At 41.4% G+C, this 24,607-nt stretch overlaps 1 protein-coding gene across 4 annotated transcripts in view; it reads left to right on the forward strand.

Annotated features, from left to right (window-relative positions):
• The window catches only part of TENT2 (terminal nucleotidyltransferase 2), a 79,487-nt gene that overhangs the window by 38,139 nt on the left and 16,741 nt on the right, over positions 1-24,607 (forward strand). For all 4 annotated transcript variants that reach the window (XM_030566670.1, XM_030566671.1, XM_030566672.1 and 1 more), the window contains 2 exons: positions 3,551-3,594; positions 16,940-17,076. In XM_030566670.1, coding sequence (XP_030422530.1) covers positions 3,551-3,594; positions 16,940-17,076 — 181 coding nt within the window. The remainder of the gene's footprint in view (positions 1-3,550; positions 3,595-16,939; positions 17,077-24,607) is intronic.

Consider the following 24,607-nt stretch of genomic DNA (forward strand, 5'->3'; position numbering starts at 1 on the left):
CCTTGCTGTTCTACCTGCAAATTATGTGTGTATTTTTAAGTTTTTCTTTTATCAGTTGGCTGCCTTTCAGGTTGCTTAGTTTTTCTTTCCCGCAGGTAGGAAGATAGACATGGCTCTATTTATTCACTTTTACATAATTTTCTTGGCCTGGATATCTGATATCCTGCCTGGAATGTATAGCGAACTACTTACTAAAATACTAAAGGAGCACGTGATACCATGATTTCTCTGCAAACTTTTGACGATGATTCAGAAGTTAACTAAAAACACAGTTAACCAGGTTGATGGCTCTGATTATTGTAGCAAGACAAATCTATAAGCATAGCAATTTAAAAGGCATATGTCATTCCATGGCCAGTTAGATTGAGTTACCTCTCAATTATATCCTGCCGAGACTGTGTAGATATTCCTAATGTAGCAGTCACCATGGTATCTAGGCACTAAATGTAAGAGTTAGTCCGTGTTGTCCTATTATGAGTATATTCTTGGTCTGGTTGTCTGCTATAGATTCCTTTGGGGAGATGTGTATGGAAGGGAAGAATCACTAGCCAAAATATTGCTAAGTCTGTTTTTTTTTTTGTTTGTTTGTTTTTTGTGACTCAGAAACCTTATGGTATATCCACCTACCATAAGGTTTCTGGAGTTTCCAGAATAGTTTCTTGCTCCTTCCAGGTTTAAAAAAATGGCTATATTGTTTGCATGCAACTGGGTGGAATGGATGTAAATCACTGAAGCAGCCAATTTTTAAAAATGACATAATTGGGAAGTTAATCAGTGAGGTCTTTGTCAGTCCTGGCCATTTGGGTTATAGGATCAAAACCACTGTGGGCCTTCAGATTCTAAGGTTCAAAATAAGAAAGCTGAAGTGTGTGCAAGAGGGGGAAAAACGTATTTTCAAAGAGTTATGAACACCATTTTGCAGTCTTAAAAACAGATTTGGCTCAAAAGTTATAAACCATTTGATGTGATCAGTGGTAAGCTTTCAGTGTAAGCAGGCTGCCTCAGTTGGAGATTGAAGGCAAGGGTCTCACTTTTTATTTTGTTTGTTATTTTAATATTTGTATTACAGTAGCACCCAAAGAGTTCCTGGTTCACACTGGGGAACTTTTTGCACTAAGTGTTGTGCAAAGCCGCAGATAGACACACTCTCTGGTTTGAAAAGTTTACAGTCTATGAACACAAGTGTTCTACAAATGGTAGGAAAGGGGGTTACAATGAAATACATAGATTTTATATACACAGATATTTTGCAATGATACTACTACTTGTGAGGAGGTGACAATTGCACAAAATACCTGTGACAACCACTGCATTTGTTTGTGGGAAACTATTAGGAACCTAATGTGTGTGTTGCTATCTCCTAATATTATTAAGCAATTTGAAATTAGTTGGAGAAGCAGCACCATGTGATCAGCCAGCTCCCCAAGGAGAACCAACAATTCACAAACCATAGTTTGGGAGCTTTTTAGCTTGTTAGATCAATCTCCTGGGCTAAAAAGTCTGGGGGAATGTGTCTCTGGATATATGAACTGCTGCTAGTGGTTGTGTTCCTACTGTTTTATTTCTGCAAGATTACCTAACACACAGCCGCTGATCACACATTGGTAGGAGGCTATTGGAAAAAGCTTATCTTCCATAATTTTATACTTTACCTACAAAAATCTTAGTAAGGAGGTATAGGGGAAGAAGAAAGGAAAAACAAATATTTCAATTACTAGTAAAATTGAGTGCATCTTTCCTCCCTAGTGCAATCAAATCTCTGTTCTGTTTCCTTTTTCTCTTTGCCAACCATGCTACTGTGGAAATCTTTTTTGACCTATGGCTTGAGTTTATTTTATAGGTACACACGTTTCTTGAGCTTTAACCTTCCTACACGAACAGGTCCATCTGCATTGTATTGCAGGAAAAGAGGAACTCACATGGCAAATGTGATTACTGACCAATAACATTTCCCCCCTTTATACCCCTAGACTCTTGATGTATGATGTAGACTCAGATGAAAATATCTTGAGCACTCAGATGGTTCAGATTTTGCTTCCTTTCCTGTCATTCTGACAGAATGCTGGGAAATCTCCAAGATGTCATAGAAATAAGATAGCTCCTTCATATCCCCAAACACCCACAAGCAAAGGAAACCTTGAGCATTAAAACAGCTGTGATCTTATTCTTAGCAACTCAATTAGTCACTGTAGCATTCTTTTTGAAAATATGAAAGTCCTACTGCTGAGAATTCTGCAGGTCCAATTCTCAGTTGCCCAAAACAAAGGGTATCTTAATTATTGTTCCCTTCTGAGACACAGTTTTGAGTTCTAGATGCTAAACTTAGTTATCATTCTCCTTAAGGAATGGTATAGATTAGTGGTTCTTAAACTTTTGTACTGGTGACCCCTTTAAAATAGCAATCCTCTGTGTGCGACCCTTCACCCCTTATAAATTCAAAACACTTTTTTATATATTTTATATATTTTTTATATATTAACACCATTATAAATGCTGGAGGCAAAGCGAGGTTTGGGATGGAGGCTGACAGCTCATGACCTCCCCATGTAATAACATTGGGACCCCCGAGGTCCCGACCCCCAGCCTGAGAACCCCTGGTATATGTGAACTGTTTTAAAAAATGCTGATGGAGTGACATCATAGCTTTAGTGCAACAAGGAGCTAGCTGCCAGATCTACAGCTCTAATAAATAATGAGTGGGGTACAAACATTAAATGGAAACTCAACTGTTTTTTGTGGGTTTTTTTTTTCTCTCTCTATTATGTTTAACACCATCTGATATGGAAGATAAATATTTGCCCCATTATTTTTATTCTTTGCGTGTGTCCTGTTTCTTCCCCTTCTTCTCTCCCCCCTCCCCCCCTGCCGCCAAACACAACTCCCTCGACCACCTCAGGGTTTTATTAGAGTTAAAATTACCTCTATTTGTTAGTGCACTAATATCACCAATGTCCACATGGCTTTGGGACACTGCTAGCTGTGTAGTAAAAGCAGGAAATAGCACAGAACATAATCTTCTAGGGCTTTTGTCAGCAGTGGCTACTGGATATGTGGGCCATTTTATTTTATTTTTAGTTACTTGTGATGACATAGCGTGGCAGATTTTATATCTGAAGAATTGTGAACTTATCTAGAATCTGAAAGACATCCCATGGCATGTTATAATCATGTTAGGGTAGATCCAAGTACTTGAGTTAAGCTGTGATTATCCTTTTTAGAGTCTAAATAATCGTGGCCTACAATAACAAATTAACATGAATTTTAAAATGCAAACAGTGTCCAGCTGACATAGAAGTCTTCATATGTTTATTCTACAAATAGCAATATGTTGATAACACTTTCATTTAACAGAATAATTTTCATATTATGAGATATACAATAATTATATAAAGTTTATGCAGGTAATTTTAATTTCACAAAGTACATGAAAGTGAAATTCAAAGTAAACGCTTCTATCATGGACTTTCAGTCCACACCTTTGGTGTAATGATACAATATTGTTTTCTGTGAATTATGTGAATCACAGCAACTTTAAACTTTTTTTTTATAGCCCTACCTGAACCCATCCTTCCATCCCTCCAAAAAAATTACCCAGTAAGTGTTTCTTATAAATTATTATTACATCATATTTTGTATATAAAACTGATTATCTACAATATTACTGTGAATACTTAAATCAATATTGGATAAAATTAAATATAGCTTATGGGCATGGGAACACTCAATGCCATTTCATTTGTGTGCAGAAAGGTTATCTGCTGATTCTGATCATTCCTTTTTTAGTATAAACCGTTTCAGTTACATACAAGATCAGCTTTCAACACAGGATCAGACAATGTGCTGCATTGTTGTTATTAGGAGCTGCACACCTAATTGACCATGTATTGTGCTGAAAATTTATCATTTGCATATATTAGTCTGGTATAACATTCCACTTTCTATTTCTTAATACTGCTTCCAGCAGTGCTTTCATTCTTGTTGTCTGTCAGCAGCAGGAAAGGCCAGGGAGAGAGCCAACTGCCTAGCTGTTGAGTCACTTGGATCCTCCATTTGATCAAATTTTTAGACCAGCAGAGGACAAACCTTGCATATTTAATATGGAGGATTATGCGTGACCTTCCCATGACTTTAGGCTTCAATTCCATCAAGGGGCTGTGTGTGTGTGGACACTTACTGGTACGCCCAGGCAGTGTCCCACTGATGCCCAGAAGTCCCATGGGAAATAAGAGTCCATGCTGTTGGATCTCTTTTTAGGATCAAGGCCTTAACTGGTGGCTCTTTGACTGACTGACTGCTTCCTGCCCTTTTACAGATGTTCAACTGGAAAAGAAAAGGAAGTTGTTGTTGAGTGGCTATACTCTGTATTTAAGTTGTTCAGAGACATTCCTTATTCCTTCCTTACTCCGTTTTCTTCTTCCTATGTATCACTTTTTTCATATTTCTCTCTAACATTTGCCTTTTCTCCTCCGTCTGTGCCTTCATATTCTTTGCTCCTCATTTCCATCTCATTTCCTATAACTCCACTCAGTCTCTTCTCCTGGTCTCTTTATGATGTTACTGATAATGACAGTTAGCTGTCCAGATTGTGCTGAATCAACCCTTCAGAAAACCATGCTTGCTGCCATCACACACTGACAGCAGAAACAGCTGCTTTCAAAATTGCTGACTCTCTACAGCAGGGAGAAATAATAATATCCAGCTCTCATATAGCAGTTATTATTCACAGTAGTCCAATGTAAGCCATTACCACAGTTAAGATTAACAAAAAACAGTGGAAAACTTTGAAATAGAATACAAAACTCAGAATTTGCAATTCTATTCTTATTCCATTGACCCTGCTGACTTGGTAGCTACAATTAGTCTTTAAAGGTATATTTTATTTTTACATTGTGTTTTTTATTCTTTAGAAAAATATTACTATATTTTATATCTTTCCATCTCTTTTCTCAAGATTCACTTTTTTTGGTGATTTCACTTTTGCATTACATCTGAAATTTCTTATCATTTTTTGTAAATATCATAGTCTGTGTATTTAAATGTAACTGAACTTGCCTTCAGCTCAATGTTTTATGTCATATAAATATTGCAATTCATGTGAAATTTCATTGTCCTTTGTACAGCATATATTTTTGAGTGTCACCAACTCCTACAATTTGTTCCTTGTAAAAAATCATTTGAACATGTTTCTATAATGCAGTGTTGTCATAGCTGTGTGGGTTCCAGGATATTAGAGAGACAAGGGAGTGAGGTAATATCTTTTTTGGACCAGCTTCTGTTAATGAGAGAGGCAAACTATTGAGCTTACACAGATGTGAAAAAGAACTCTGCTGTAGCTTGTCTGTCTCACCAATAGAAGTTGATCCAATAAAAGATATTACCTCACCCTCAGTGTTTCTAGGGTTTATTTGAACTCTCACAAAATGCAGGTGTTCACATTGTGGACTTGCCAAAGCAGTAGAACTTGCCTAGGAAAACATATTGTGGGAATTCATCTGTTTTAATCTAAAGGCATTGTAGATTCTTTTTAACTGTGTTTGATTGACAGCAATTTCACAGATAGGCACTTGTATTTGAGGTGGCAGTATAGGTATTATATGGTTAATAGCCATTATGTTTACTCTTTTGGGATGAATTTATGACTATATAGTACCATAAAAAGTAATAATATTCTAATCAAAATCTTGTATTAAAATAATAAAAATGTTGGCTTCTGCAGTCTGCTAACAAATTGCAAGTATATTGCTGGCTCCACCTTCTCCACCAAGAATGTAGTTACTTAAGTATTTAACTATTGATCTGAAAATTGTAACTCCTATACAAATTAAACTACAAATTAGAATGAAAATAAGGAACACCCTACAAAAAACTTTAACTCAGGGTGCTCAAGTGCATTTCACATTAATGTAATCACTAAAAACTAGGGCTGTCAATCACAAGTTTAATGTGAGTAAATTAACTCGATTAAAAATTAATTGGGATTAATCACTGTTTTAATTTCATTGTTTAATAATAGAATACCAATTGAAATTTATTTATAAATATTTTTGGATGTCTTTCTACATTTTAAAATATATTGATTTCAGTTATAACAGAATACAAAGTGTACAGTACTCACTTTATCTTTTTTGCAAATATTTGTAATAACAATATTATAAACATAAATATTTTTTGATTCACCTTGTACATGAACTATAGTGCAATCTCTTTTTCGTGAAAGTGCAATTTACAGTTGTAGACTTTTTTGTTACATATCTGCACTCAAAAACAAAACAATGTCAATCTTAGAGCATACAAGTCCATTCAGTCCTACTTCTTGTTCAGTCAGTTGCTAAGACTTACAAGTTTGTTTACATTTATAGGCGATAATGCTGCCTGCTTCTTATTTACAATGTCACTTGAAAGTGAGAAGAGGCATTCGCATGGTACTGTTGTAGCTGGTGTTGCAAGGTATTTATGTACCAGATATGCTAAACATCCATATGCCCCTTCATGCTTTGGCCACCATTCCAGAGGATATGTTTCTATGCTGCTGATGCTCGTTCAAAAAATAAGGTGTTAATTAAATTTGTGACAGAACTCCGTGGGGAGAATTGCATGTCGTCTGCTCTGCGGTTTTACCCACGTTCTGCCATATATTGCATATTATAGCAGTCTCGGATGATGAACCAGCACATGTTCGTTTTAAGAACACTCTCACTGCAGATTTGACAAAACACAAAGAAGGTGCCAATGTGAGATTACAAAAGATAGTTACAGCACTCGACTCAAGGGTTAAGAACCTGAAGCATCTTCCAAAATCTGAGAGGGATGAGGTGTGTCTTAAAAGAGCAACAATCGAATGCAGAAACTACAGAACCCAAGCCATCAAAAAAGAAAGTCAATCTTCTGTTCTTGGATTTGATGCAGATGAAAATGTCCGTTCTTCGGTCTGCACTGCTTTGGATTGTTATTGAGCAGAACCCATCATCAGCATGGAAGTATGTCCTCTGGAATAGAAGCCCAAGCATGAAGGGGCATACAAATGTTTAGCATATCTGTCATGTAAATATCTTGCAATGCCAGCTACAACAGTGCCGTGGGAACAACTATCATCACTTTCAGGTGACATTGTAAATAAGAAGCGGGCAGCATTATCTCCCGTAAATGTAAACAAACTAGTTTGTCTTTGCAATTGGCTGAACAAGACGTAGGATTGAGTGGACTTGTAGGCTCTGAAGTTTTGTATTTTTTTTAAGTGCAGTTATGTAAAAAAAAATTTCTACATTTTATGTTACACTTTCATGATAAAGAGAGTGCACTACAGTACCTGTACAAGATCAGTTGAAAAATACTATTTCTTTGGTTTATCTTTTTACAGTGCAAATATTTGTAATAAAAATAATATAAAGTGAGTACTGTAAACTTTGTATTCTGTGTTTGTAATGGAAAACAACATATTTGAAAATGTAGAAAACATCCAAAAAATTTAAACAAATGGTATTCTATTATTTAACAGTGCAATTAAAATTGTGATTAATCATGATTACTTTTTTAATGTTAGAATCACGATTAATTTTTTTAAGCTCCTTTAATCTGTACTGAGTCTGGCATTGTATTTGCCTCTGAATGAGGCAGCTATTAGTGGCTACTTTGTATTTTCCTCCCTCCTTCCAGCTGCACCCTTTGAACAGGTATGTGAGGGAAGATACACCAAAATGGCTAGATTCTATGCTGATAATGTCAAATTGTAGATTTTTAAAGGAAAAAAATTACATGGCCAGAGTTTCCTTGTGTGTGTTGCTTTTGAGTAACTAGCTGTGTTGGGTGGAGGTTTGTGTTCCTTTCCAATAAGGCATGTAGAATGGGAATATATATTACTCACCAAAGGCTCTTAAGCATTCTTGGGATAAGAGGAAAGGTCCTCTCATGGATTGGTAACTGGTTAAAAGATAGGAGACAAAGGGTAGGAATAAATGGTCAGTTTTCAGAATGGAGAGAGGTAAAGAGTGGTGTCCCCTAGCGGTCTGTACTGTGCCCGGTTCTGTTCATTATGTTCATAAATGATCTGGAAAAAGGGGGAAACAGGGGGGTGAACAATTTTGTATCCTCTGCAAATTTTGCCAATATAGTTAAGTCCCAGGCACACTGCAAAAAGCTACAAAAGGATCTCTCAAAATGGGGTGACTGGGAAACAAAATGGCAGATGAAATTCATTGTTGATAAATGTAAGGTAATGCACGTTGGAAAGTATAATCCCAACTATACATATAAAATGATGGGGTCTAAATTAGCTATTACCACTCAAGAATGAGATCTTGGAGTCATCATGGAAACATTCACTCATTGTGCAGCGGTAGTCAAAAAAGCAAACAATGTTGGGAATCATTAGGAAGAGGATAGATAATAAGACAGAAAATATCATATTGCCTCTGTGTAAATTCATGGCACGCCTGCATCTTGAATACTCCGTACAGATTTATGCCATCTCAAAAAAGATATATTGCAAAAGGCTTGGAAGAGGGCAACAAAAATGATGAGGGGTATGGAACAGCTGCCATATGAGGAGAGGTTAATAAGACTTTTCATCTTGGAAAAGAGATGACTAAGGGGGGATATGATAGAGGTCTATAAAATCATGAGTGATGTGGAGAAAGTAAATAATGAAGTGTGTTTTACTCCTTCTTATAACACAAGAACTAGGGGTCACCAAATGAAATTAATAGGCAGCAGGTTTAAAACAAATAAAAAGGAAGTATTTTTTCATAGAAGGCAGAGTCGACCTGTGGAACTCCTTGCCAGAGGATGTTGTGAAGGCCAAAACTATAACAGGGTTCAAAAAAGAACTAGATAAGTTCATGGAGGATAGATCCTTCAATGGCTATTAGCCAGGAAGGGCAGGGATGGTGTCCCTAGTCTCTGTTTGCCAGAAGCTGGGAATGGGCGGCAGGGGTTGGATCACTTGATGATTACCTGTTCTGTTCATTCCCTGTAAATTATCTGTTCTATGAAGAAGACACTTGTGTTGGCTTCTCTTAGCATAAAGTTGGCTACTGTCTGAAGATTGTATACTGGGCTGGATGGGCTTTTGGTCTAACCCAGTATGGCCATTCTTATGTTAAATTGAAACAGTTATAATGAACAATCATTATTTTTTGACTGCTATGTTATGTTGGAGATTTAGCTATTTGGATGTAAATTTAGAAATGTGACAGCAAAGATATTTGTTAGCTAGAGGGAGATGAAGAAAAGGTGGGACTGGAAGTCTACATTTCTAAAGAAAGACACTTTATGTTCAATTCTAAGCTAATAGATAGATATAGTTGTAACTTTACTAAAAATTCAGTTGATACTGTAAGTGTTGAGAACTTGTTGATACAGACTGTTTTCAAACATAAAGGGATGTAATCCCCCACTAATACTGCAGATGTCATAATGCAACCTTAAATATAGGTCAATATCAGTGCCACCATAATTAAAGAAAATTGCATTGGTTATCCTATTAGATAATAGTAAGCATTGTACTATGGTACTGTAATGGTACCATATAATATAATGGTTTTGTTAATATTATACGAATGTGATACAAAACTCACTTATATTGTTGGTTTGTAGAATTGATTGTTTATGTTGGCACTCTCGTTATGTTGGCAGCCCTGTGTACAAAATACTTTTTCAAGCATGTTACCTGTTTAAATTTCTTGATTAATCTCTTATTAATTTAGTCTATTACAATATTAGATCATGTATATAACTTCCAAATCATAATGTATAACAGGTAATCGATATTCTAGTAAAAATGAGTGACTGACTCGCTACAGCTTCATCTATGCACTAATTGGTACTCTGCACCAAACCCATGGAAGAAATAGATAAGCACCACTCTGCTTTATGTGAGCACATTCCACTATTTTGTTGCCTGAAGTGAGAAACTCACTAAAGATAGGGAGATCCTACTTAAGTTTCAGTCTGTTGAAATTCTTTATTGCACAGCAGTGTCACTAACTATAACTCTTGAGCTACCGGTTGAGTCCTAAATAAAGGAAGTTTCCAAAGGGAGGGCAAGGGAAGAGATGTTTTAAAATAAGGAGGAGGAGTTTATTTTCCCTAACATTCAGTGGCTAAACATTAGGAAATGTGTAACACTATCTGTGTAACACTCCTGTGCCTAGGAAACTTAACATTGGTCTTCAGCACTTGACAAATCAGCACCTCTCTGTCACACGATTACATTCTCTAAAAATGTTTTAGCAAACTATAAAGATATTTTGTTCACTGAAATTGAACCACCAGCAAAACAATGGAAATAGAAAGGAGACATGGCCAAAAAAACCAAGATGATTCAGTTTCATCCAGTTGTACCAAATGTTTTAGTGCTTATGCAACCCAGAGGAACATTTTTCTCCTAGAATGCAAACAATAAACCCAGAAGATGACAATTTGGATGCAGAATTTGAGGATCACTCAGAGCTTGTCTATACTTAAAACATTACAGTGGCATAGCTACACCACTGCAGTGCTTCAGTGTAGACGCTACCTACACTGATGGGAGGGATTCTGCAGTTGGTGTTGGTAATCCACATACCCAAGAGCTGGTAGCTAGGTTGACAGAAGAATTCTTCCGTCAATCTAGTTCTGGCTACATGAGGACTTTAGTCAGGTTAGCAGCGCTGCTCAGGGATGTGGCTTTTTCACACCTCTGACCGATTTAGTTAAACCAAACTGATTTTCTAGTGTAGATCAGCCCTGAGTCTAAATCATAGTCTTTTCAAGACTACACAATACATTATATCCATATTATCTTATCTGCAGTATATCTCAGAATTTAAATACTATTTAGCCTTTTGAGCCATAAATCCTTTTAAGATATAATTTAGGCTAAATCTTCAAGAAGGTGCTTGTAATGATTCTTTCATAGAAGTGTCCCTATACTACGGGCCTGGCTGGAGCCTGTCCCACTGCTAGGGAACCGTGCTCCAAACCTGAGCCAGAGCCCGAGTGGTCGCTCCCCTGGAACCAAGATGGGGGCCGATTGGTGGTGTTGTCCTAGTCGGTACCGGTCGCTGGTACCGGTCGCTCCTCCCGGAGTTGGATCTGGCTGACCTTGATGAGTGTCTGGATGGGGGCCTTGGTGACCAGCAGCACTTGACAGATCTGTGACAGCACCAGGCTGGCGATCTACGCCTCACACTGAATGAGTGGTACTGGGATGTGGAGCAGGATCGGGAACTAGAGCGGGCTTGGCATCATTAAGATGTAGCTGCACGCAGTGATGCTGCCCAGAGGGATTGACAACGGTCCAGAGAGTGGTACTGTCAGTCCCTTGACCTGTCCCTAGAGCAGTACTGGTGCTGCAGAGATTCCGGGCGCTGGCTCCGAAACTCCTGCTGGGGGATGTGTGCCTCCAAATATCTGCGCCTGGTTATCAGTGAGCCGCATCTTCAGCCTCTCTGCCTTTGTCCTAGGTCCCTCCCTAGCCCCTACCAAACTGACTGGACCTGCTGTCTCAGGATCACGGCCAACTTTTGCACCCCAACCTTGCATCCCTCCACCTCACAGCATGGATATTGTGAGGCTGAACCTGGATAAATGGGCCTGTTCAGATGGTGTCCAGAAGGTTCTTCTCGAGAGTAGAAAGCCCTTGACTAGGCAGACCTACCTGGCAAAGTGGATGAGGTTCTCCCACTGGATGGCTGAACGGGGCATCTCCCCTTCGCATTCTTTTGTGCAGTCAATCTTAGACTACCTGCTTCATTTAAGGAACCAGGCCTTGGCGCAATCCTCCATCAGGGTGCACCTGGCTGCCATTTTGGCCTTTCATCTGCCAATCCAGGGGCAGACTGTGTTCTCCCATGACATGATGGTCAGGTTCCTTAGAGACTTCGAGAGGCTCTTTCCTCAAGTCCAGTCCCCAGTCCCTCAGTGAGATCTCAACTTGATTCTGCCCAGGCTCAGGGGTCCACTCTTTGAGCCTTTGGCCTCATGCTCCCTATCTCATCTATCGTGAAAGGTAGCTTTCCTGGTGGTGGTGACATCGGCAAGTCTCCGAGCTGCAAGCCCTGACCTCAGAACTTCCATACAACCTTCTGTATTGATGAGGTCCAGCTCCGTCAGTGACGTCGGCGAGTCAGGACTCGCAGCTCGGAGACTTGCCCTCAGAACTGCTGTACATGGTCTTCTATAAGGACGAGGTCCAACTCTGACCCCACCCGGCTTTCCTTCCCAAGCTGGTGTCCACTTCCACATGAGCAAGGACATCTTTCTTCCGGTTTTCTGCCCTAACCCCCTTGAGACTGGTGAAAAGAGGCGCCTTCACACTTTGGACGTAAGAAGGGTACTAGCTTTCTACCTAGATCAGACAAAAGCTTTCTGTAAGTCTACTCAGCTTTTCATCTCTACAACTGATAGTATGAAGGGCCTCCTCATGTCCACGCAAAGGATTTCTAACTGGATTACCTCTAGCATTCGGACCCACTACGACTTAGCATGAGTCCCTCTGTCACTGGTAGTCAGAGCCCACTCGACTAGAGCGCAGGCATCCTTAGCGCCCTTCCTGGCACACGTTCCGATCCAGGACATCTGTAAAGCCATGGTGTGGTTCTTGGTACACACGTTCACAGCCCACTATGCCATCACACAGCAGGCCAGGGATGATGCTGGGCTTGGCAGATCTGTATTGCAATCTACATGTCCGTGAACTCCTTACCTGCCTCCAGGGGTACTGCTCGGAGTCACCTAAGTTGAATGGACATGAGCAATTACTCGAAGAAGAAAAGACCAGTTACCTTTTTCTGTAACTGGTGTTCTTTGAGATGTGTTGCTTATGTCCATTCCACAACCCACCCGCCTTCCCCACTGTCGGAGTTTTTGGCAAGAAGGAACTGAGGGTCGAGGGGGTGGGCAGTGCTCTATATGCCACTGCATATGTGTGCCACTCCAGGGGGCACCAGATCTGATCCCCTACGGGTACTGCAGAGGGAAAAACTTCTGGAATCAGTGCATGTGGTGAGCACACACACCTAAGCTAAATGGACATGAGCAAGACATCTTGAAGAACACCAGTTATGAAAAAAAGTAACTTTCTTTTTAGCTGCCTAGTATTCACATAAGGAACATTTTTGTTAACCTGTCAGAAGGAAAATTATTTAATTACAAAGGGAGAAGTGGGAGGAAAGAATTCTTGCACATGCATGTTACTTTTCATGATATGAATTCATGACCTGCAAAAGCTAAAGCTAGAGTGTGCTATTTTATACATTATATAAAAGCTTTAAACTAGTCCTTAATTTTCATTACTCTGTCAGTGAAACAGCTTGTTTTAGTTGTGGGAGCTACCATCCTGGACACTTGTTAGCTCTTCAATCAAAGCATAAAGCTGTGATAATGAATTTCAGCCCTAAAGAATTTGCAAGGTTACACCAGTTATCTCTTTAAAGAGTGATATTTTGCCCGATTAACTTTGTCAAGTGGTGATCAGCAGCCCTTGGAGTTCCTGGGAAACCTTATGGAGGTGTGGGAGTATCCTCAAAGTTCTTAAACATTTTCCTGGCAGTAATGTCAAATACGTGATATGCAGTTTTGTTTTTTGGAGGAATGAGGGTGGATTGATGATCAATTTCTTTGATTTAAATCACTAAATCAGCAAGTGGAAAATCATGTTAACCATTTGTACATTTTTAGTTATTTTCCAAATGAAAATTTCATTCTCATTGGTATAACCATTAAAACATGGTGATTTGATTTAGTTACTATACCGCTAAATGCAGCTTTTAACCTAGTTTTGGGTATTACTTCTTGCTAAAACAGGAGCACACACTGTAACTATACACATTTATTTAAGCAATTATAAAACTAGTTTTAACATTTTATTCAACAACTAAGGCAAGATCTTCACTGCACAACAAAGTACTGGCATTTGGTGAAAAAAATAAGTAGTAGTATTCACATCATTAAACCTGAAAATAGGTAATACATGATACATTGTGCTATATTTATAAAGCTTGACCTCTAAATTTAGTGAAATGTTTTCCCCTTGCTGCTGTTTTTTAGAAAAGCACCCTTAACTTATTAGTTAAAATATATTAGGATTCATTAGTTCAACATACCTTTTATTTAGATGATACTAGATTATGATAAAAAGATAATCGGTTGTCATGAATTCAAATTAAATTTAAAACAGGCTTATTTTTAAAATAGTATATATATTTAAAAAACCTGACTTCAGTTTTCAAAAAATTATTTTAAAAAAATTATTCACTGTGACAAGCAGAAATTAGAATACAGGGCTTCTGTTTCAGAAAGTTTAAGAATTGTTCTTATTGGCTGAGAATAGTGACTGGCATTTTTGGATCTTTTGAATGAGGTGCATTTCCAGCTTGTCACAGGAAGAGTCTTTTTTTCATGTTTGCTGTGCTGGTGCTTGTGTGATTGCTGGTAAGCAGTAAATTTAGTGAAGAGGCAGGCACAATAGATATACCTGGAAAATTCAATCAGTTATATGATTATTATAACATTGTTATGAGTAAGTTGTCTATGAACTTAGCTTTCCTAAATATGTCGTCTTAAGCTTTGGTTGCCAACATAAAAAAAAATTCTAGTGATAATGGTATCTGATATTTTTTCATCCATCCTTTATTTTTTTTTCCTGTGTATGTTTGTTCTTTCTTCTTGGCTAAAATATTTACCCTGGTGATGCCTGATGTGTTGACTGATAGTGTTACTATAACTGTTTGTTGGCAGTAGATTACTTTTCATGGCAATCTGGATATTCTTTGTTTTAGCTCCATAAATAAAAACTAGGGATTGTCATAATCACATTCTTTAAATATTGGTCAAGTTTCGTTAATTTAGATTAATGCCTGTATGTTTTCCATGGTCAGGTGCCGATCTAAGTGTGAGCTAGTAATTGCACTAATGAAAATAGCTCATTTATTAATCTGTAAAACAAATGGGGCAGTACTCCCTTAGCCTAATTCCTTATCAGTTCAGTATGAGCGCCTCAGTGCAGACTAGTGGATTTTTCTTGAAGTTGGGAAGATCTTAATGTTTTGTACAAATACAAAACAGCCCGCGATAAATCCCAGATTCCGTTTCAGAAGTGTCTAGTAAGAGCATGTAAACGTAGAACCAGTAAATATCTGCAATAGCAATTTCATTACATTCACCTTTTCCTGTATTTTTAGAGGGCAGCAGCCCCAGTTGTCAACCTGTGTGTGTGTGTGAGGAGGGGGAAATATCTTAAGGTCCTTGTTACTATATGCTGTGGCTCTTTTGTTCACACTTACAGCAAGCTATAGGGATAGCTGCCACTCAGGTACTGTATTACATTTCTGGTGAAACTGATGTTAAAACAGTGTGGAACGCTGCAGAATCTTTAGATGTTTACTGAGTGCCTATTGATCGAGAATGTGACTTGACTTGTGATATCCACATTCCTGCCCTTAGTATATCCCGTGTCTTTTAGATTGTAAGGTATTAGATGGGGACCTGTGGACATTATAATATAAATGAATATACATGACATAATTATGTGAGGTAGAAGAGGAACAATATTTTTGGTAATTGGTAGCGTGCTCTTTATCAGAGAGGGTTAATTATCCAAGGTCACACAGCAAGGCTGGCAACAATGGGAACAGAATCCAGTAGTCCCAAACCCTGTCCTACTGATCTAACCACCTGACTGCACCTGACCATTTTACAGATGGTTATCTATTGTGAACATGGAGATAGTGCTCAAAAACCTTTTTGGAGTATTGCTAAACTTGAGAGAAGCTTGCTGTAAATTTCAGTTTTATTTTCTGAAAGCTTAGCAGGCACATTGAAATGAATAACAAACAATAATAAATAAGTGACCCTGAAGAGGTTCCTTCAGTTTTTGCTAATTTCTTCTGTTGCCAGCTGCAAGATTGCTTTCAGAAGTCTGTTAATTTCTATACATTGTCTTTTTAACAAGTAATACAATTAGTATTAAAGCTGCAATTCAAGAACTAGAATCTTTTCATATGTGCCCTCATATTACAGGGTTTTCAAACCTATTGCATTAGCTAGGAACACAAGGATGAGTTACATCCCCCTTATGATTCCTTCTGCCATGGCTCCATATTCTGAGGTGAACGTGCAAGATATGGTGCGGTACAAGTTTCTCTTAAACATAATAATAATTAATAATACAGGACCTATATGCAAAATGGCAAGACTGGCAGTTGTTTGCTGCTATTTCAACATGCCCAGCTTATGTTTAGGAAAGTTAAATTGTTACTTAAATTTTCTCTTTTGTTTAATTTTTTTTTTTAAGGTATTTAGTCTTGGGTGGAGAACTTTCTAAATTAGTAAAGGCAACTGTTCTTGTGGTCAGCCTCCAATATTTATGGTGGAAAAACAAAAGTGCTGTGGACTATATAGTCAGGTATATGTTGGTTGTTAAACAATTTTTAATGTTTTCACTTAACTTGATTAGAGGAAATGCTACCACAGTCTTTGAAATCATTGTATGGGAAGATGCAAGGTCACACAAGAGTGAGGGGTTTGACATACTGGTTTAAAACTAACTATGCAATATGAAATAAGTTTCCCCTCCCTTTCAGACCTTGTCTGTCATAGTGGGTATGCAAATAAAAATTCAGTTTTGAGATTTTTCTGATGTGACAGTTCTTAGGCAGCTTCATGAAGGGAAAGGGAGCACAGGCAATAAAATGACTGACTGTCCTCATGCCGGGGATGATTAATTCTCCTTGAGGTCAGTGGAGTTACTTGTATGCAACAGAGGGGTAGGAGGAACAATAGGGCACTTCACTAGTGAATAGAAACTGGGCCATGTACACTTAACAGCACTTGCTAAATAAATGATGGGCAACTTTCTGGTGTGTGTGTGTGTGTGTGTGATCTTGAAAGCACCTAGATTAAATGCAGTCGTGCAGCATGTACTTTACACAAGGCTATATTCTCTATTCTTTTATTTTGACAGGAATCTTTTAGTCCTACTATGCAGCTGCACCTTGTACATCAAGCTCCACGCACCATTCCTCCTTACCTCTCCAAAAATGGATCAACTCTTGGAGACTTATTAGTGGGCTTCTTCAAATATTATGCCACAGAATTTGAGTAAGTGATAAACTTCTACCTGTGTTTAGCATCTTGCAATAGGTGAAAATGCTGCATGCTTGGATGTAGCATGCTAATATTTTAAGACTGATCAGAGAAAGAGGAATGGTTTGGAGGCAGAATGGGGGTGATGAAAAGCAAGGAGAGAAAGAAATGGAATGGGGCACATGATGGCACTTGGATGTGCCTGTGTAAGCTTGGCAGTGAGATGTGCCTACAATTGTTTAATAAACTACCTCTGTTTAATCTACAAAACAGTCTGTCAAAAATCAAATAGCTTTATTGTCCTAAAGCCAGCTTTTTGTTAGTGTGCTATTTTAGACTGATATTTCCCTCTCCAAGAGATTCAGAGTTTCTGGATGCAACTTAAGGTATTGATTTTGACCTGACGTAGGTTGGGTCCTGATTACTTCAGTGGCTTCTTTCCTCATTTCATAGTTTCACTTTATATTAAATGAGATGTTTGACCTAACACCCCTGTTTGATCCAAACAGTTTAGGTCAAAACAAACACCTGGAAATTTCACCTGGAAATCAACTGCTGTTCAGTGCAGAATAGAGTTCATTTTACATGATCTGCAGTTCTTCGAGTGCTTGCTTATGTCGATTCCAATTAGGTATGTGTGCACGGTAGCTGGAAGGTTTTTCCCCTAGTGGTATCTGTCGGGTTGGCTCAGGCACCCGTTGGAGTCGCTGTATATAGGGTCCTGCCAACCTGCCGTCACTTCAGTTCCTGCTCACCACCTGTGATGGTTAGCCGGAACACTCATTTCTCTTGCTTCGGCAAGCCTTCTCCCTAGTGGTCTTCAGACTATTCTCTGTAAATAGTTAAATCAGTTAGTTAGTTCGTTGTAGTTAGTTTAGTCATTGTATAGTTAAAATTCCAGTAAGGAATTATTCTGGAGGTTACCCCCCATTTTCCCTACCCTTTTCCCCCTGTCCCAGCACCAGGGCATGCCTCAGTCCCTGGGGTTTAAAACCAGTGCAGCTAGTAACAAGCCTGTGCCCAGGGGTGACCCTCACACTTCCTGCTTGAAGAGTCTGGGGGAATGGCATCAGAAGGACTGTTTGATGTCTTTGCAGATCTTGCAATGATTAAAAATCCTTCTGATGGAGGCTGCTCTCCATCCCCACTTGGAACCAAGTTTGGCCGAGCCAATACGGCACCCCGGTGCACAGTGCTCCGGCGTCGAAACGGGAGACTTTGGTGCTGAGAAAGGACTCTGATAGAGAGGCTCGGCACCAGTAGGGCTCCCTGCAGAGGGGCTCCGCACATAATAGTGCACAGCACCGCTCCCAGTCCCCGGTGCCCTGCAAGAAGAAGGAGCTGGACAGGGCACTCACCTGCACTGAGACTGGGATGGAAAAACTCGAGCACAGTGAGGCCTGTATTGGGCCATGTAACCACTGCACCACCTAGACCAGCACAGTTGACTCCTGCCCCAACAAGGTGTCAGTTGAGTCTGGCTCCGCAGGACTTCCCCCTCCAGGAGAATCACGGAGAGGCTTAGGAGATGCCTTCCACACCAGACATCTTCGAGGCAGTAGAGAGCTCATTGCCTTCATGGCACTGCCTTCCCCATCCAGGCGAGACCAGGCACTGAGCGCAAAGGCAACGACATCCCCGAGACCTTTGGTGCCGTCCTGAGGCAAGCCAGCTATAGACCAGCAGGGAAGTCACACCAGTCCCCAGTTTCCCGATACTGCTCCTCCGTGGTCCTCTCAGAGCGAGTCCTCCCAATCAGACTCTGAGGCAGAGTCCTTTGTGTCCGGGTGGAGCTAGCACAGATTGGAGTGCAGACACTCAAGATTGGACAAGGAGAGACCAGCTGCCCCATGCTGCGCTAGTCACCACACCGAAAGATCCAGCACGGCACGATCCTCTTGGTGCTGAACGCCAGGAGCAAGAGCTGGTCCTGATTAGAGCCTCGTCTTCATCATTGCCAGATGAAGCAGTGGCTGGAACCTCCACGGCTCCTGTACTCAAGGACAGTAGGGTCCACCAACAGCTCCTGAAGAGGATGACCCAGAACCTGGGGCTCCAGGTCAAGTATATCTGAGTCCTTGGACCCCATGGTCCTGACATGGGTCCATAGACATCCTGGCCCCCTGGTGACCCTCTAAGTTGCCCTGGAGCTTATTAAGACCATACAGGATACCACCAAAACTTTGTGGCAGACCGTCGGCTCCCTGCCCCTGACGGCGAAAAGGACAGAAGAGAAATAGCTTGTCCCCTCTAAAGTGTTTGAACATTTTTATTCATGCCCACCACTGGACCCCTTAGTGGTGGCAGCAGCGAACGAACGTGAACGTAAAGGGCATCAAGGACCCTCACCTAAAGCCCAAGAGATGAAGAAGCTGGGCCTCTTTGGGAGGAAAGTCTATTCTACCAGGGGGCTCCCGCTTCGGATTTCAAACCACCAGGTGATGCTCAGAAGATATAGCTTAAATTCCTGCGGTGCTATGTCAAAATTCACAGAGCTTCTGCCAGAGGGCTGAGCGTTTCATCTTGAAGGAGCACAAGCTTGTGGCATAGGCTTTGCTACAGGCAACCCTACATGTTGCTGATTCAGGTGCTTGGACCATGGTGTCAAGGGTGGTCATGAGAAGAAGCTCTTGGCTGCAGGCATGAGGGCTCCCGTATGAGGTCCAACAGACCATCCAGGACCTCCTATTTGAGGGCTCATCCCTCTTCTCCAAGAGAACGGCCTCACAGCTCTGTAGGCTTAAGGACTCAAGAGCCACTCTCAAGTCCCTTGGCCACCATACCCTCAGCGTCTGCCTCGATTCTACCAGCCTCAGAACAGGCAAGACTCTTCTAGGAGGTGTAACAGAAACCACAGGATGAGGCCTCCTCCTTCATCTGCTCTAGGCAGCTGAAACAGTCCTCCAGACAAAACAAGCCTTTTGAAGGTGCACCCAAGGGCAACACACTGATTCAAACACTGCATCCAACCCAGGGGTTCTCAAACTGGAGGTTGGGACCCCTCAGGGGGTCACGAGGTTATTACATGGGGGGGCGTGAGCTGTCAGCCTCCACCCCAACCCTGCTTTGCCTCCAGCATTTATAATGGTGTTAAATATATAAAAAAGTGTTTTTAATTTATTTGGGGGGGTTGCACTCAGAGGCTTGCTATGTGAAAGGGGTCACCAGTTTAAAAAAAAAGTCGAGAGCCACTGAACTATTCCATCCTTTTCATGCCAACTGTCCCACTTCTACCATGCATGGGCCTGGATCACTTCAGATTGCTGGGTGCTCCGCATGGTAGAACTGGCATACTCTCTCCAGTTCAGCTTATCTCCTCCTGCTCACCCTCCCTTCCCCGTCCCTCTTCAGGAAACCCTCTCACGAGAATCTGCTAATGCAAGAGATGCAGCTGCTACTAAGAGTGGGAGCGATGGAGGAGGTTCCTCGGGAACAAATTCATGAAGAAGCTGAAGTTTTTGGCCTCCATTATCACTTCCCTGAATCTAGGAGGACTGGTATGCTGCCCTTGACTTGAAGGACGATGCTTTCATATATCCATAACCCCGCCTGACAGAAAGTTTCTCAGGTTTGTGGTAAACCACAATCACTATCAGTTCACTGTCCTCCACTTTGGCCTGTCAGCAGCACCTTGGGTGTTCACCAAGTGCATGGCAGTCGTGGCACCTTTCTTGGAGAAATGCCAGGTGCAAGTGTTTCTGTACCTCAATGACTGGCTGATCAAAGGTCACTCTAGAACACAAGTGGAGCTGCAGGTAATCCTAATAAGATCAACTTTTGACAACCGTGGCCTTCTACTGAATGTGCAGAAGTCAATCCTGTCCCCCCCCTCAAAGGATAGAGTTCATAGAGGCAGTGTTGGACTCAAGACAGGTGAGAGCATTCCCACCAGAGTCATGGTTTCAGAATCTTTGCGACATCATACAAGATCTCAGATGTTTTCCTACCACCACGGCAAGGAATTGCCTGAAGCTCCTCAGCCACATGGCCACGTGCACTTATGTAGTGCAGCATGCCAGACTGAGGCTCTGACCCTTTGGGCGTGGCTAGCAATGGTGTATTGACCAAACTGGGACAGTCTAGACAAGGTAGTCACTCTTTCCCAGCTGGTTCTTGAGTCTTTCCTATGGGTGGCTCAACCAGCAAGCCATGTGTTCAGGGATTCCCTTCTCCAGACCTCAATCATCACTTTCCCTGGTCATGGACGCGTCAGCGATGGGGTGGGTAGTGCAGCTGGGGAAGTTCAGGACTCAGGGCCTCTGGTCCCAAGCAGGGCTCTCACTTTACATCAACATCATATTGCTGTGGGCAGTCCATCTGGCATGCCAGACCTTCCAAACTCACTTGGAGGGGAGATGTGTATCAGTCATGACAGACAATACAACTATGATGTTTTATATAAAAAGGGGGCAGCATGCTCCTCTCCCCTGTGCCAGGAAACCCTCAAACTGTGGGACTTTTACATAACCCACTTGATACATTTGGAGGCATCTTATCTCCCCAGAGCTCAGAATGAGCTGGCAGACCATCTCGGCAGGTCCTTTCACAATCACGAGTGGTCCATCCGCCTGGATGTCCTGAACACCATCATCCAGCAGTGGGGAACTCCCCAAATAGATTTTTGTGACAAGACACAACAGGAAGTGTCTGCAGTTCTGTGCCTTCCTGAATCACATCCCAGGCTCAATCGCAGATGCGTTCCTTCTCCCTTGGAGAAGGACCACCTTCTCCATGTGTTTCCACCCATTCCACTCGTTCCAAGGTGCTACTCAAGGTTTGATGGGATGAAGCCTCTGTGATATTGATAGCTCCAGCCTGGCTGTGTCAGTACTGGTACACATCTCTTCTGGAGCTGTCAGTAGACACGCCGATCACTCTACCACTGCTCATGGACCTGATAACTTGGGATCACTGTCGTCTTCGACATCCCAACCTCGAATCTCTCCACCTCATGGCTTGGAAGCTCCATGGCTAAATCCGATTTAGCTTGCTTGCTCTGATCCAGTTAGGGAAGTCCTCCTTGGTAGTAGGAAACAGTCTACTAGTGCCACCTACCTAGCCAAATGGAAGAGATTCACAGTTTGGTCATCGGAGAAACATATGTATCCTACACACTCATTAATGCCTTTTTATCTTGGGTACCTTCTGCACCTGAAGCAACAAGGGCTCTCTATGCCATCAGTAGAAGTCCACTTGGCTGCCATTTCTGCTTTTCACCCAGGCGTGGCTGGCCGATCGGTCTTCGCCAACCTGATAGTTGGATGTTTTCTTAAAGGACTTGACAGATTATATCAAGTACAACAACCGATCTCAGACTGGGACCTTAACCTTGTTCTTTCGAGACTAATGGGGCCCCACTTTGAACCACTAGTGACATGCTCTTTGCTCTCTGCCTCATGGAAGGTGGCATTTCTGGTGGCAATAATCTCTGTCAGGAGGGTGTCAGAGCTTAATGCCCTAATGTCCGAACCTCCTTACACAGCCTTCTATAGGGACAAAGTTCAGCTTCGACTGCACCCAGCCTTCCTCCCGAAGGTAGTCTCCTAGTTTCACGTTAATCAGGACATTTTTCTTCCAGTTTTTTACCCTAAGCCACATGCCGAGAGCAAAACCTTCACTCTTTGGATATTCACCAGGCATTGGCCTTTTATATCAAACAGATGAAGCTACTCAACTATTCATCACAGTAGCAGACAGAATGAAGGGACTCCCAGTCTTTTCCCAAAGAATTTAATTGCGGATCACATCCTGTATCTGCACATGCTGTGATCTGGCTAAAGTGCTTGCCCTCACCATGACAGCGCACTCCACAAGGGTGCACGCATCTTTAATGGCATTCCTGGCCCAGGTTCCAACCGAGGAAATTTACACGGCTGCGACATGGTCCTCAATCCACATTTTTGCCTCTCACTACACCATTACCCAGCAGGCTAAAGTGGTGCTTCAGTCAGTGAACCCATGAGCTCCAACCCTGCCTCCAAGTTCCTGCTTGAGTCTCCTAATTGGAATGAACTTGAGTAAGCACTCGAAGAAGAAAAAACAGTTACCTACCTTCCAGAACTGTTGTTCTTCAAGATGTGTTGCTCATGTCCATTCCAAGACCCACCCGTCTATCCCTCTGTCAGAGCAGTGCCAGAAAGAAGGAACTGAAGTGGCAGCAGGTCGTCTGGACCCCATATACGGCATTATGGAGGCTTGACTCCAGGGGGCGTCTGAACCGACCCAATGGATGCCAATAGGAGACAAACCTTCCAGCTACTGTGCACGCAGCATACACACACCTAATTGGAATCGACATGAGCAACACATCTCGAAGAACAACAGTTACAAAAGGTATTTTTTTAATTAAAAATTTATAATACTGTAGTGCATAGAAGCCTTGGTTATGGGCCAGGACCTCTTTGTGCTAGGTGGACATAGTACAAATAAGTTGTCCCTAACCCACAGAGCTTAAAATCTAAGTGTGAGACAAGAGATGGGGTGTACAAGAAAACAATGAGACAGTACTGGTCAGCATGATAGGCAGTGGTCTCAGCATACCAGCCGCCTAATCGTTGACAAGTTTTTTTGTAAGCATCACTAACAGAGTTTGAAGGAGGGGGTTGAAGGAGTATAATGAGGCAGCTTTGTGGATATTCACAGTGAGCTGCTCCCAAGCATGAGGTGCAGCATGGGAGAAAACACGAAGATACTTGTTTGAAAATGTAATAACAGGCTGATTGGAGACTGGTATAACAAGTCAGTTGGAGAAAGGAGTTGACATCATAACAGTACATTGTAAGATGATGGGTAGGGTGGAGATAGGTCATGAAAGGCTTTGAAAATGAAAACAAATAGTGTATGTTTGGTGCAATAAAGAAGGTGGAGCCAGTGGAGGGATGCGAAGAATGGGGTAACAGCCATAATGATGGGCTAGGAAGATGATTTTTACGGCAGCATTTGGAATGGATATAAATAGGGCAAGATTTCATTTGTCAAGGCCAGAGAGAAGGATGTTGTAGTAGCTGAGACGTGAGAGAAGAGCGTAGATGAGGTTTTAGCTATGTGGATAGATAGGGAAGGTGTGATGCAGAAAGAATCCACAAGATTTAGATATGGATGTGAGAACCTCGAAAGAGAGAGGCCTGAGTCGAAGACTATAATCAAGATACTGGCCTGAGTGACAGGCAGGATGGTGATGTGGTTCACAGTGATTGAGAGAGGAGGTAGTAGAGATTCAGAGTTGTGTTTTAGTCATATTGAGTTTGCGGTGATGGCAGACATCCATTCAGAGATGTCAGAGACAGGCCAAGATTTTAATTTGAATAGAAGGAGAGGTCAGGAGTAGAGAGGTAGATGGGTGAGTTTTAGTATAGAGATGGTAGTTGAATTTGTGTTTGCGAATGAGATTACCTGGCGATAAGGTATAGCGGTAGAAGAGAAGGGGACCAAGAACAGAGCCCTATAGAACCCCACATTAAGACTCTTCTGAAGGACACACTGAATGAGCAATTAGAGATAGGAGAAGAATGAGGAGAGGTCAGAGTCACGGAAACTGCTAGAGGAC

This window comes from Gopherus evgoodei, chromosome 6, assembly GCF_007399415.2.
Source record: "Gopherus evgoodei ecotype Sinaloan lineage chromosome 6, rGopEvg1_v1.p, whole genome shotgun sequence".
NCBI lineage: Eukaryota > Metazoa > Chordata > Testudines > Testudinidae > Gopherus > Gopherus evgoodei.